Here is a 12,623-nt window from a genome sequence, read left to right as displayed (position 1 = left end):
GGCTTCAGGTTAAGAACAGTTTCAGGTTAAGAACAGACCTCCAGAACAAATTAAGTTCTTAACCTGAGGTACCACTGTACATATATTTAAGGCTGAATCATATAGCAACTCAAAAGGAGCAAATAAGAGTAAGAGATAGCTTAGTAACCAAGAATTAAGACAGAAATAGTTTTTAGGAGAGTCAATTGATACGAGAGAAGCATCACTTTCCACAGTGTAGACTTACACACATTTTTCTCCACTGTTATCTCTGGTCAAGGAGGTTATGCAGGTTTTTTTTAATGTTGTGAACACCTAGAAAGCAAAGCAAAAACTACATATCAGAGCCAAAAACAATGTATGCCAGATGAAGTAATTCCTCATTCAAACCATATTCAACTCTGAAAAACTTGTCGCTTCACCTCAAATTTACTTTTTTTTTAAACACAGGCAATGCAACCTCAACTGGAAAACTGCATCATAACTAAGTCAGAGGAACAGAGCAAAATTTATCAACTGGATCTTAACATATCAAGTATTGTGTTTAGCCATCATTTCTTTTTCAACTGTGAACAAGTACTGGCTGCCAGGTTGCTTGACCTTTATGACTGCTTTCAACAACGGCAGCAGCAGAATGTTACTCTCTTGCTATCTGAAAAAGTAAGAAAATGCTTTATCTACTTTATCTTTGTGTCTTCATTCTGACAGAATGGGCAGTAAAATGGCAAATGAAAATCCATGTAAATGAATGCAAAGTGATGCATATCAGGGGAGGAAAAAAACCAACAACCCCAAATATCCAGAAAGTATATTATCCTTTACAGTGTGACACTTTCATTTTAAAATATTATGTTTAACAAAATACCACATGAAGTTATTCATTAATTAAAAAAAAATGCATTTTAAATAAATTATTTTTTATTACAGCTCAAAGCATTAATAAGTTCCACAAAATTACTGGAAAGTAACTTGAAAACAAGTGAGCTAAGTACAAAAACTTTGAAGGATTACAGATCACAAATAAGGTACCTATTTAAAATGGGGCAGGAGGAGGAATTGACCATGCTATAGGTATATACTGCTTTGGTCAATGCTGATTTCCAAGAGTGCAAAGTTGAAAATAGTGAGTAATCTGCATTGACTCAAAATCAATTCCCTGAAGCAACTGATTAAGCTGCTTTGAAGTTTTAACCACGTTGAATACCCCTCCAGTCAAGTAGAAAATAAATTCTATGAAATAAAATAAAAAACAAACATCATCACCATCATTTCAGTTTGTTACCCACCCTTCAGCATCAGATCCTAGGGTAGGTTATAACAATGTAAAATTCAAAAAAGTTAAAGCAAGATGCAGTTCCAGGAATAGGGTGGGTGCTGTAAATATATATCTTGAGTGTCAAAGCCCAGGTAAAGGAGTACATCTTCAGCATACAGTGGAAACTATGTACTGTGAAAGTATCAGATGCAGATACATGTACAGTCATACTTTGTGTTGCGTTTGCTTCAGGTTGAACGTTTTCAGGTTGCATCCCGCGGTGACCCGGAAGTACCGGAAAGGGTTACTTCCGGGTTTCACCGCTCACGCATGTGCAGACGCTCAAAATGACATCACGCGCATGCGCAGAAGTGGCAAATTGCGACCTATGCGCAGATGCAGGTTGCGTTCTGCTCATGTTGCGAACGGGGCTCCGGAATGGATCCCATTCGCAACCAGAGGTACCACTGTAAGTTGTTATTTTGTTATTTGGTTGTAGGTCTAGGCCCAGACCTCTTTTTCTTGGAAGTGGGTAGCATTATGAGTTTGGTGGGTGTCATTCTGAATGGTGCCATGAATCCCTTCCAATTTTTGGGCTCCTGCATCTGTTTGGATAGAATGTACAGACTTGCCAAACCAATTCCTTTATTAAGGTAATGACTTTCTGGCTTGTTAAGCACCACGATTAGCATAACCAAAGAAGTTGCTCTGTGCTGTACAAAAAATGGGTGGGATTTCACTCTCTTGGGTAGGAGAGCATTGGCATCCTCTTGCCTATGAGCTGGAAGCAGGAGACACAGATATGCAGTGAGCCCTTCTATCATATGCTTAAGTTGTATATATGTGAAAATAAAACCATCTATCCTAAAGATGCCACAGTCTCTGCTGACCTTCATTCCAAGCAAACCAAATTCTGGGCAAAGTGCTGGAACCCCTAGAATCTCTCACTGCTTGGAAACTGGGGCAGTGTGTAACTATATTTATAAAATATGTTAATCACAGGGAAAATGAATGTACAATTTATGTCATGATTTTAGATTTTTGTTTAACAACTGCAAATCATTAAATGGAATTTTAAGTTTGTGCTCAGGTTTTTTCCCCTGTTTTGCATTATAAAATACCAGAAATACCAGAATATTACATGATATAGAACACCAAAGAGATAAATGCTTAATACAAAGTATTATGAAAGTATGGAAACAAATAAAATCTCTACGGAGACAGCAAGGATTTGTTAGTTCTACTGTCAGGCTGCAATTTCAAAAGTAAGTGGTAATGATTATCTTTCATACATGATTTTTAATTCTTCAGGAAGATTTAATCTAGTCCTTGTGTATTTGTGTTTCTCAAAGAGAAGAAAGGGAATATATCACAGTTTGTTAGTTTATATGTACTGATAAACAGCTTGTTATCTTTAAAATCTCTAAAAATTAATCTAAAATCTAAAAAGACAAAAAGCAGGATTTTGAGTGCTCAGTAAACTAACAGTATTTGGAGATCAAGGAGTGTGTTTCTCTGAGGATGTGATGTAGGGCAGTATATTTTGTTGGAATGCTTAGGCCAGGCTTCCTCAACCTCAGCCCTCCAGATGTTTTGAGACTACAATTCCCAGCATCCCTGACCACTGGGCCTGCTAGCTAGGAATCGTGGGAGTTGTAGGCCAAAAACAGCTGAAGGGCCGAGGTTGAGGAAGCCTGGCTTAGGCTGTATGTCTCCATCTATGCTTAACCTGTATATTTGTAAATAAATTCAAATATTACAAAATGCAATGGACCTCCAATGATTTCCTTCCAAAGGAACAAAGCTCAGATAAAGCTGCAGAGGCAGAGCACTGGAGGGCTATAATTGAGTGTGAGAAGAGTGACAGGTGAAAGAGGTAGCAAAAAGGTGTTAAGCACTTCCTTTCTCCAGTTATATCCTCTTCACATTAAAAAGGGAGAGGAATCATACAACCAAATGTCAGATTACATTTGAGCCTAAATGTAGAGGTTTCATTGTTTTCTTCCCATCTTTCAATAAGGCTGACATATATCTCAGAACTTGATGAATTCGAAGGCAACATATCAGAAGAGAATGAAAATGCTCCAAGAGATGAAAGATATACTGATTTATCAAACAAATTTTCAGCAGCCGGAAGAAGACAGAAGGTTCTTAAGTTGAAGGAGTTGCAGAATAGTAAATCATTGTGCCATAGGAAAATGGCTGTGATTAGCACTGTTCCCTGTTGGTTTGTGCTCAGTTAATTTCTGGCGCTTATTGTAGAAATCTGGTTGACCTTATGAATATTTTAAATACAGTGTAAATTCAAAATTGAAGAGTACTCTATCTCATACATGCCACTCTAAGCTTATTACACCAGGTTTTTTAATTGGAATGCAGATATTGTGGTTTGTTTGAAATAATGTATTGGGTGCAATGAAAATACAAATATTGATTTCTAGGGATGCTTGGATTCAGCTCATACCTTCCAAACCACAATGAACATCAGAGGGATAAATGAACCTCTTTTGGTACCACATCTTACCTTTGTAACAGAAATAACAGCAGAAGACATGTGCCCTCTGTGAGTTGCAGGTTTCCTTATTTTTTAGTTTTACAAAGCACCTATATAAAAATGTATTTCCCCAGTAGTATAAATATGTGTGTGTGTGTATGAGACACAAAGAGAAGCCTGTGCACCTGTAGTTTTCTGCTTATTTATTGAGTTTTATAATGCTTTATGGTGGGGGAAGGGGGGAAATGCCCCTTAAGTGAGCCGGCCCCCAGCCAGCCCATCCCACACCTCACTTTCCTTCTGAAAGTGGAGATGCCAATGACAATAGCCTATGCATGTCTGATATCCAGAAAGAACTATGTTCCACTGGTTCTTTCCACCCCACCATTATGCCCATTACTGTATATTAATGCTGTCCTCCAAGACTATTTCTGAAGTTCAGCATTTTCCATCTTGAAGCAGTAGGGGGAGCCAAATCCTATGTGAAGACCATCACTGAAGGGAAAATCTGGAAATTTCCTGAATGTTTGGCTGCCAGTTACTCTGAATTTCTGCTAATTGTAGGACACAGTGCACAATGGGTATAATCAAGTTATATCCATCTGCTTATGCAGGCCCGTCTTACCCATTAAGGCTAGTGGCGCAGGCTGCCGGGGTGCCAAGTTCTGGAGGGCACCAGGCGAGAGTCTGGGGAACACTGAACAAGCGTCATGAGTGAGCGAGGGTTCTTGCACCGCTTGCACCGAGTGTCGGCTAGGTTTTCCCCCTTTTAGCCTGCAGGTGCTGAATTCTGCGGGGTGCCAGAATGCTAAAAGGGAAAAAACCGAGCCGACGCTTGGCGGGAGCAGCGCACAGTGTGCTGCCTGCCATGGCCACTGCGGCACGATGTGGCCAGCTGAGCCAGGAGGCGCTGCAGCCAGCCTCCGCCTCTTCCCCACTGGAGAGCCACCCTCCAGCCACTGCCTGCCTTCTCTAGCCCTATAAAAAGGTCAACTCTGGGAAAGGGATCTTTGCACCATGGCACCGAATATGCTTAGGACGGCCTTGTGCTTATGCAACATAAATCTTCTGGTTTACCCTCCCCCCCATGTCCCCAAATCTGCTCTGGAGGATCCCCCAGCCCTTTGGAGCAGATTTGGGGTGTGTGGGAGCTGCAGGTTGGAGGAGAGGAGAGGAAGAAGCAGTTTCACTGTGTGAGCAATGGCTCCCTAATTTTTGGAGCTCTTAGTAATTTTTGTGGTAAAAAGACACACACATATGAGAATTGTGACTTCGAACCCTAGTGATAGAAAGAAAATGTATCTTTATTATTGATTTCAAAATCTTTAATAACTTTGCACAAGTTAAAGAAAATATGTGATTATGCTGTACTCCCCCACTTTTTGCTTTGGCATGGAATATATAATTAATATTCAATTTAATTCTGTACACATTAAACATTTAAAATGTTTGCCATAGTGAGAACCAATGTAGGAAAAATGTGAGCACATATTTTATTGTACTTTGAAAGTTTCCTCTGATTTGTTGGCTGGTTGTGTATATAAATATTAATATATTATTTGATCTGGTCTGTATTCCGGTATGTTTAGAGATGAACGACAGAGAAGAGAAAAAGTCAAAATGGAAAAATACTTTATTAAAATATATTACAACAATAAATTGGTCTCCTCTACTTCCGAAGCACCTCTTCACCAGGATTTTAAAGTAATATTTGAGCAAATTTTTAGAATTCAAGTATTAAACTGGCCTGAATCTCTTCGATTAGAGGTATGCCTAGTTAGACGATAAAAATAGTTCAACAGTGTACCATAGCTGAAGCTGTTCTTTACAAACCATGCACTTTGAAGAAAATTGGTTTGTATTTTGATGTAATATTTAAGAACTATTGTTCATACTCAGCATAGCTTCCTGTATTTTTATTTTAATGGGTAGGCTGCATAAAAATTGTGTGAATCTATGGTGTTCCATAATGTGTGAAAATGTCACATGTCTTTTTCACTCTGTCATCGCTGTCAGGATTTTGGCATCTCAAATTTCCGTGGTGCCCTGTGCAACGCCAAAGTATTGCACTCCTTGCCTCTTGCCTTCCATTGGATATCATAGTTGTGGCACCTGCTTCAGCACTCCAGACGCTCCGTGCCCGGAGTGATTGCACCAGTCACACTCTCCTAGACCCACCTTTGATGCTGTGTTATATTATCTGTACATGCCAGTGGAAAGTGGGGCCAGTTGTGGCTTCCTTGTAGGACGTGCATATGGTAAAGAAGAAAAGATGTAGTTACATTTTGGGAGTACATCATGAGTCCATGTGATACAGCCACTGATTTTGTAATGTGTGGATTTTAGAACATATTTATAATCTTAGATCAGTGGTACCTTTTACACAATATTGTGCTGTACTGATGACTACTTGTTTATTTAAAAAGAATCCACTTTGCACTAGGTACAGTACTGATTTATATCAGCCTTTTAATATGTGTATAATAGGGTTTCTTTGCATATATTTTTTTTCTTGCCTTTCTTTGGTTAAGCTGCCACAGCTTAATCTTCTTTTTTAAAAACATTGGGTGATTTGTTTAATTTTAGATATTTGAATCAAGTAAAAAACCGACTTTGTTGGCCAAAGTGTACTTACCTCTTCCCAATAATGTTACATTGAAAAGCAAAGATGTTTTGGAGGAGGCAGAGTTTAGTTGTGAACAACAAGTTAAACCTTCCAATGGGGCAGTGGGAAGCAGTAAGTTCATAATATATATTTTTAACTACTATTTGTGGATCATTCAAAGCAATATGCTGCAATATGTCTCTGTGGATGATCAGTACAGGAAACTAGATATGGGAAGGGTGCCTCTATTAAGTCTGCTGCACCTGTCAGTATGATAATGGCTTTCTTTTTTAAAATGCTTATTTCTCCCATTATATCCAGTGATATATTTGATAGAATTAAAAGGTTTTTACATAGAGCCCCCAAACTCTGAGGATATTTAGCTTTCTACCTTTAGACCTCTGATAAGTCACTGTGAGGGCTAGTCAATATGCAATGATGGCAGATCCATGCATTTAGATGTAGCTCGATGGGCATAGCCAAGGGGGGGGGCAGCTGCCCCCCTGAAACAAAACAAACAATAAATACAAATCTGAGGTTCTGCCCTCCCTAACAAAAAACTCAGCTACACCCATATGTAGAACTGTCCCAGTCACAGAGTAAAAGGAGCACAGGTAAGGGGTGTAAAACCCACCCTTCACTGACAGCTTACCTTCTTAGAGCATATCATCATGATTCAAACACCAAGCATTTCTGGAGTAACAGACTGTGAAGAGGTAAATTGAGGGTATTAAGGTTTCAATCAACTGTACACTCTTTTATTATTAAAAAACAGACCATCATATCCTCCCTCTTCATGTGAGTTGTCAGATCCACATTTAAACACATGAAGCTGCTGTTGTCATGATTAAAGGTAAAGGTAAAGGTACCCCTGCCCGTACGGGCCAGTCGTGTCCGACTCTAGGGTTGTGCGCCCATCTCACTTAAGAGGCTGGGGGACAGTGCTGTCCGGAGACACTTCCGGGTCAAGTGGCCAGCATGACGAAGCTGCTCTGGCGAGCCGGCACCAGCGCAGCACACGGAAACGCCGTTTCCGTTAAGGCCAAACTAATCATGACAACGCCGTTTCCCTTCCCGCTATAAAGTGGTACCTATTTATCTACTTGCACTTAGGGGTGCTTTCGAACTGCTAGGTGGGCAGGAGCTGGGACCGAAAGACGGGAGCTCACCCCGCCATGGGGATTCGAACCGCCGACCATGCGATTGGCAAGCCCTAGGCGCTGAGGTTTTACCCACAGCGCCACCTGCGTCCCTTGCGTTGTCATGATTAGTTTGGCCTTAACACTGCAGTCCTAACCATTTCCATTATCATCATGGTGGCGAGGATACTTCACTCTGATCACTTGTTCGTTATCAGAAAAAAAGAATCCTGCTCAGGAGTTGGGGTATAAATTGGATGTATGGCAGTTATCATTAATTCACTCAAATGATGTAAAAGTAGGAATGTTTGGGGGTGTTAATGGTAGTTTATATCTCATATTTGTTTTCTCTCTCTCGTCTGTGTAGGCTTATCCACATTGTGGCATTGTTGGTAATAATACGTTAAACATAATTATAAGGTCTTGTTATCAAAAGGCTTATTTCAGTTATGTTTTTGACAGATGTATCTTTTTTCCTTGATGAAAAGGAAAGAGAAGAACTGTGTATTCTGACATCAGGAAAATTAATGTATTCTTTATCCTGGACAGTTGATGACACAGGAGCTCCTTTAGCACCCACATTTCAGCCCCTTCATGTTCCCTGCATTAGGTAATAAGGTTTATATTTGCTGAATAGAGTTCCATCATAATGAGACTTGTTTATCCCTTTAATTCTTTTTTCTTTTTCTTTAGTGTGCCAAGGTGTATTGATTCAGGAAAAGGAACTGGAATTTGGCAACATTCTGACATACAGAAACTAATTGAGTGGGCAAAAGAAGCCAATATTGATCCAAATAACCCTGATTATTTGGATTTGATTGAGATAATCATGGTAAATATTTAAGTCTCAGTAGCTAGTGTATCAGTTGATACTTAGGTCTTTGTCATATCAGAGACTTTTTGGAAATGTGAGGTGTGCATCTGACACGCATTTTGCTGAGCTCCTGAACCAGGTTTGCAAGATCCATGCACCTGCACTTTCTGATGTGCAAAACTTGTGTTTTCAATGGTTATTCTTTATCATTTCAGCATGCATGTGGAACATAACATTGCAAGCGGTATTAAGAGAAGTAAATTTTTTAGTTTAAATTTAAAAACAACAGCCATATTTATTTGTTGTAGGCAACTAACTTGCTAAATAAATTATTTTATATTTCCTAGTATACAAAATCCTTGGAGCAAAATGAATCAAAATACTTTCGTCTTGAACAGCTGCAAGAAGAATTTAACTTTGTTACTGCAGAAGAGATTACAAATTGTAAACGTTTCCAGCTGTTGCAGCTGAGAAGTTTGGGACAGTTAGATTTCTATGGTTTCCAGCAAATTCCTCTGTATGACAGAGAAATACCAGACACAGTCTTTCAGGTATTCCACTTTAAAAACAAATGTTGGCCTACAATTTTGAATACAGTTTGCTTGAATACAAACAGTATTGGCTATGTGTTTCATTCTAATATCCACATTCATGTTGGGCAATATTGATTATGTATTCTGAGGAATGGAGCTTTATGATGCTTTTCTACATAGTTTTAGTAAATTCATTAAAAAGAATTATTTCCATGTTGTCTTTATTTCAAGAAGCTCAAGACTGCATACATAATCCCAGGCTCTTAAATAACATATGGAAAAAACAAGGAAATATCAAATATATAATGTTTATATAGGAAATCAAAGATATACATTAATTCATACAACAAAGTACCAGTACTTAGAAAGTATTATTCTAAAGCTGAGGGACAAAATGCTTGAGAGTTATGCAAGTTCCCCAGATACAATGAGAAATGGAACATAATTGTAGCAACTTAACTTGTATATGGCTAGCTGCACAGTCCAGTGAAAATTAATGCTTTATGATTAATGAACTAATTCTTATTTCAGGCATATGGGGACCAGTTAGAAAAGGACGTGATGACAGATGCAGATCCTATTTCTGCACGAAGGAATAGTTCAGCCACTTTTGTTAGGATGGTATGATACTTTCCATAAATTTAATATTGAAGCATAAATGGCTACAGAGGTTCTGGAAATACAGCTAGGTATTTCAGTCTGGGCTGGGTTCAAGGACTGTTTGAGTCATCTTGTGTCAAACTTGGTTTCATGTCAGTATTGTATGCCTACGAAACATTAAAATTGTCATCAATGATCATATGTAGCACAGCTGTACTTAACTCTCCCCACCATTTGCTGTAGGAATCTGGAGGACCCCTTTCAATTCCCACTTAGAACTAAAAGTTATGTCTGATTTCAAAATAATTCAAAATAAAAAATAGATTTTGTCCATATCATGTTCTAAAAAAGTAGTCTATAATGCAAAACATTTGAGGTATATTGGACCTTACAATGTTGTTGTCTATGTAGCTAAACCCATGATGATTTAGTTTCAGATTGCATTCATCGAGTCTCTTTTTTATATACAGATGAGAAAACAAGCTACAAAACGAATTGTGACCATTAGGCACAAGTTTAACTTATCAGATATTGTGAATGATTATGAAGAAATTATATCTATGAGGTACAATATTCATTTATTATGTAAAAGCTTAATGGACTATATCCCATTCACCTTGCTGCTTAGTGTAGGGCTATGTACATATATTTTTGGCTGTTCTATAATCTTCATAGACCACTTGACTAAAGTTTCTGAATTTTATGGTTAATTTTATTACAAAAAGCCTATAGAAAAACATTGCAGTTTAAAACTTATTTTTCTAGAATTATGTTACAAAATGCATAATTAAGATTTAGATTTTTCTCATATGAGCATATGGAAGTCTGATCTAAATTATTTCCTTTTTTAAAATAGTGAATTGAGTAATGCAATTTTCAAGCTAGGTGAACGCAAAAGACATTTGAAACCACAAAGGAAAGAGAGGCGAAAGATTCCAGCACAGGCTGTCTCTGATGGAGATGTAAAACTTCTCATCAGAATATTGAGAGCCTATAATATCCCTTCAAGAAAGGCACCACCAACTAAGTAGGTACAGAATTCCTAGATTATAAAGGTCTTGACTCTTGAGAAAGACTGTTTATATCAACACATTGTGTCATAGAGAATTGCATAATGGTTGGCTTCCATCTGTCTCGGGAGTTGCATACATATTTCATAATCTGTTCTATATGCCTATCAGTATAAAGTTTCCATTTGCACATAACATCTAGAATGAAGGAACAATTTCAACTGCTAAGAATACTGCTACAAATACTTTGTTAAATATCTTCAGTATCAGTATCTTAAAAGTCACTGAATGAAGTGAGACAGCTACAATGGTTAAGTTAGAAAAAATATTTATGGGAAAATACAGTGAAATTGAAGTATAACAAGGAGAATTATAGGGAAAGCATATTAAAACATAGTGCATATTTTACTGCAGCTTCTAACCATCAACACATTGTTAGCATTTTGTGCTATTTTTATTCGAAGTTCAGCTGTGCAGTGAAATACTATTTTAGTGTACAGATACGTAGAAGGATTTTGTGAAAGTGTAAATGGTTAGCATAATAGCCACTAAATCTAATCAAATTATGTTGAAAAATCAAGGCTTTAGTGTACAGTATTCTGAAACAAACTAATAATAATTTTACAAGTTACAGTGTTTGAAAGTATGTTTGTTCTTTTATACCTTACTATGCAAGTAATTTGGATTACAAAATAGTATGCTGTAGCTGCAAGCTAACAGAGCTTTCTTTCAGAGAATCTAAATAATATTTTAACAATAATGATTGACGTAGGGGGCAAATCACAAAATACTTGCTCTGGTTTAGTCTCATTGACTTGCATAGAATTACAAGCATTATGCTGAAATTCTCCCTTAAGAGATGCATTATTCATGATTTTGCTCAAGTAGCAAAGCACAAAGAAAACTATTAACTATTATTGCTTCCAAACTCAGAATGAAGGCATGGATGGATGTGGTTTAAATAAAGAGCCACAACTTTATTGAGCCACTGAATATTGACCTACCTGCAACAGGCAGACTAATCTTAATTTAGCACACACACTCTACAAATGTGGGTGCCTACTAGGTTGTGGAGGTACAGCAATGGGGTACTGCCTCCTGCTGTTTCTGTCTTGCTTGGCCAACTCCATCCTGGCTCAGAGCCCCAGTTCAGAAGATTGCTGCTCATTGCTAACCCCTTTCACCTGGTTATCAATTAACGGAAAGCAAGCTGGCTGCCTACCTGCTGAGATTGCGCCTCTGATAATGTTCATTTCCCCCCTGTCTCAGTTTGCAAGTGTGCATGCTGCAATGTCAACTTTCAAAGTGGTCTTTTCCTGCCTCCACTCCAGCAGGAGTGCATTTTCACTGCCTTTTATTTCTAGTAACAACCAGCCAATTACGTACCTATACATAAGCAGGGAATCTTGATGCATGTTAATGAAGTAAACTGGCTGAAATATGCATGTAATTCTTGTTTACTATCTCAAGGGTTGGAGTTGCTAATTCGCCATCCTATTTACCAAATTGTATGTCCAGAGGCAGACATATTTTGTCAGGAAATTCAGCCTATTCAGCAGACCCTTTGTATGAGGTAATTATGAAAAACAACAACATTTATATGCCCCCTCTAAATTAATTTCCAAAGTATGTCTATTTTGTGTGTGCAGAAATTAGTCTAAAGACTGCAGTATATTTATACATAGTTTCATCTTGTGGTTAAAAGTTTTCTTTCATTAAACAACAAGGCCTCTTTTTTTGCTTCTGAATCTCAGATATTTCATCTAATTTGAATGCTAGTATTCAGGGGGTGGAATTTGATTATTACATTGAGGGAGAAGGGAGCAATCTGTGCTTGAATCAACACCCATGCTGTGCTGGCAGGACTTCAATGAGCTTTCTGGCATAGGGATTGAAAGTTATCCTATACATTGCAGTAAAATACATTTATTTTTGGAGAATGAGGTGATTCTAAAATTTTATTTTTAATGTTGAAGACATAATGTCCTCTGCAATAAGACTAGGTAGAGAAGGGTTCAGACTGAATGCAGGACTCAGGTTGTGCTCTAGCAACACAGAGCTCCAGGGTTGGATCAGCAAGGAACAAACTAAGACTTGATGCCATACAGTAGTAGCAACAGCTGCATCCTAAGTGCTAGCCTTGCCGATTGCGAAAAAAGGAGTACCTTCCATGAGTGTCCACAGAAATAACAGA

General features: G+C 38.1%; 1 protein-coding gene across 5 annotated transcripts in view; it reads left to right on the top strand.

The window, feature by feature from the left end:
- Positions 1 to 12,623, top strand: part of CC2D2B (coiled-coil and C2 domain containing 2B) — a 35,747-nt gene that overhangs the window by 9,962 nt on the left and 13,162 nt on the right. For all 5 annotated transcript variants that reach the window (XM_083443483.1, XM_083443482.1, XM_083443481.1 and 2 more), the window contains exons 11-24: positions 430 to 639; positions 907 to 1,004; positions 2,359 to 2,499; positions 3,255 to 3,381; positions 3,676 to 3,797; positions 5,318 to 5,495; positions 6,315 to 6,465; positions 7,935 to 8,082; positions 8,166 to 8,304; positions 8,634 to 8,837; positions 9,351 to 9,440; positions 9,890 to 9,984; positions 10,276 to 10,446; positions 11,900 to 12,002. In XM_083443483.1, coding sequence (XP_083299609.1) covers positions 430 to 639; positions 907 to 1,004; positions 2,359 to 2,499; positions 3,255 to 3,381; positions 3,676 to 3,797; positions 5,318 to 5,495; positions 6,315 to 6,465; positions 7,935 to 8,082; positions 8,166 to 8,304; positions 8,634 to 8,837; positions 9,351 to 9,440; positions 9,890 to 9,984; positions 10,276 to 10,446; positions 11,900 to 12,002 — 1,977 coding nt within the window. The remainder of the gene's footprint in view (positions 1 to 429; positions 640 to 906; positions 1,005 to 2,358; positions 2,500 to 3,254; positions 3,382 to 3,675; positions 3,798 to 5,317; positions 5,496 to 6,314; positions 6,466 to 7,934; positions 8,083 to 8,165; positions 8,305 to 8,633; positions 8,838 to 9,350; positions 9,441 to 9,889; positions 9,985 to 10,275; positions 10,447 to 11,899; positions 12,003 to 12,623) is intronic.

This window comes from Podarcis tiliguerta (genome assembly GCF_965153285.1).
Source record: "Podarcis tiliguerta genome assembly, chromosome: 5".
NCBI lineage: Eukaryota > Metazoa > Chordata > Lepidosauria > Squamata > Lacertidae > Podarcis > Podarcis tiliguerta.
Note: the sequence above shows the minus strand (reverse complement) of the source record. Positions and strands in the feature narration are given on the sequence as shown.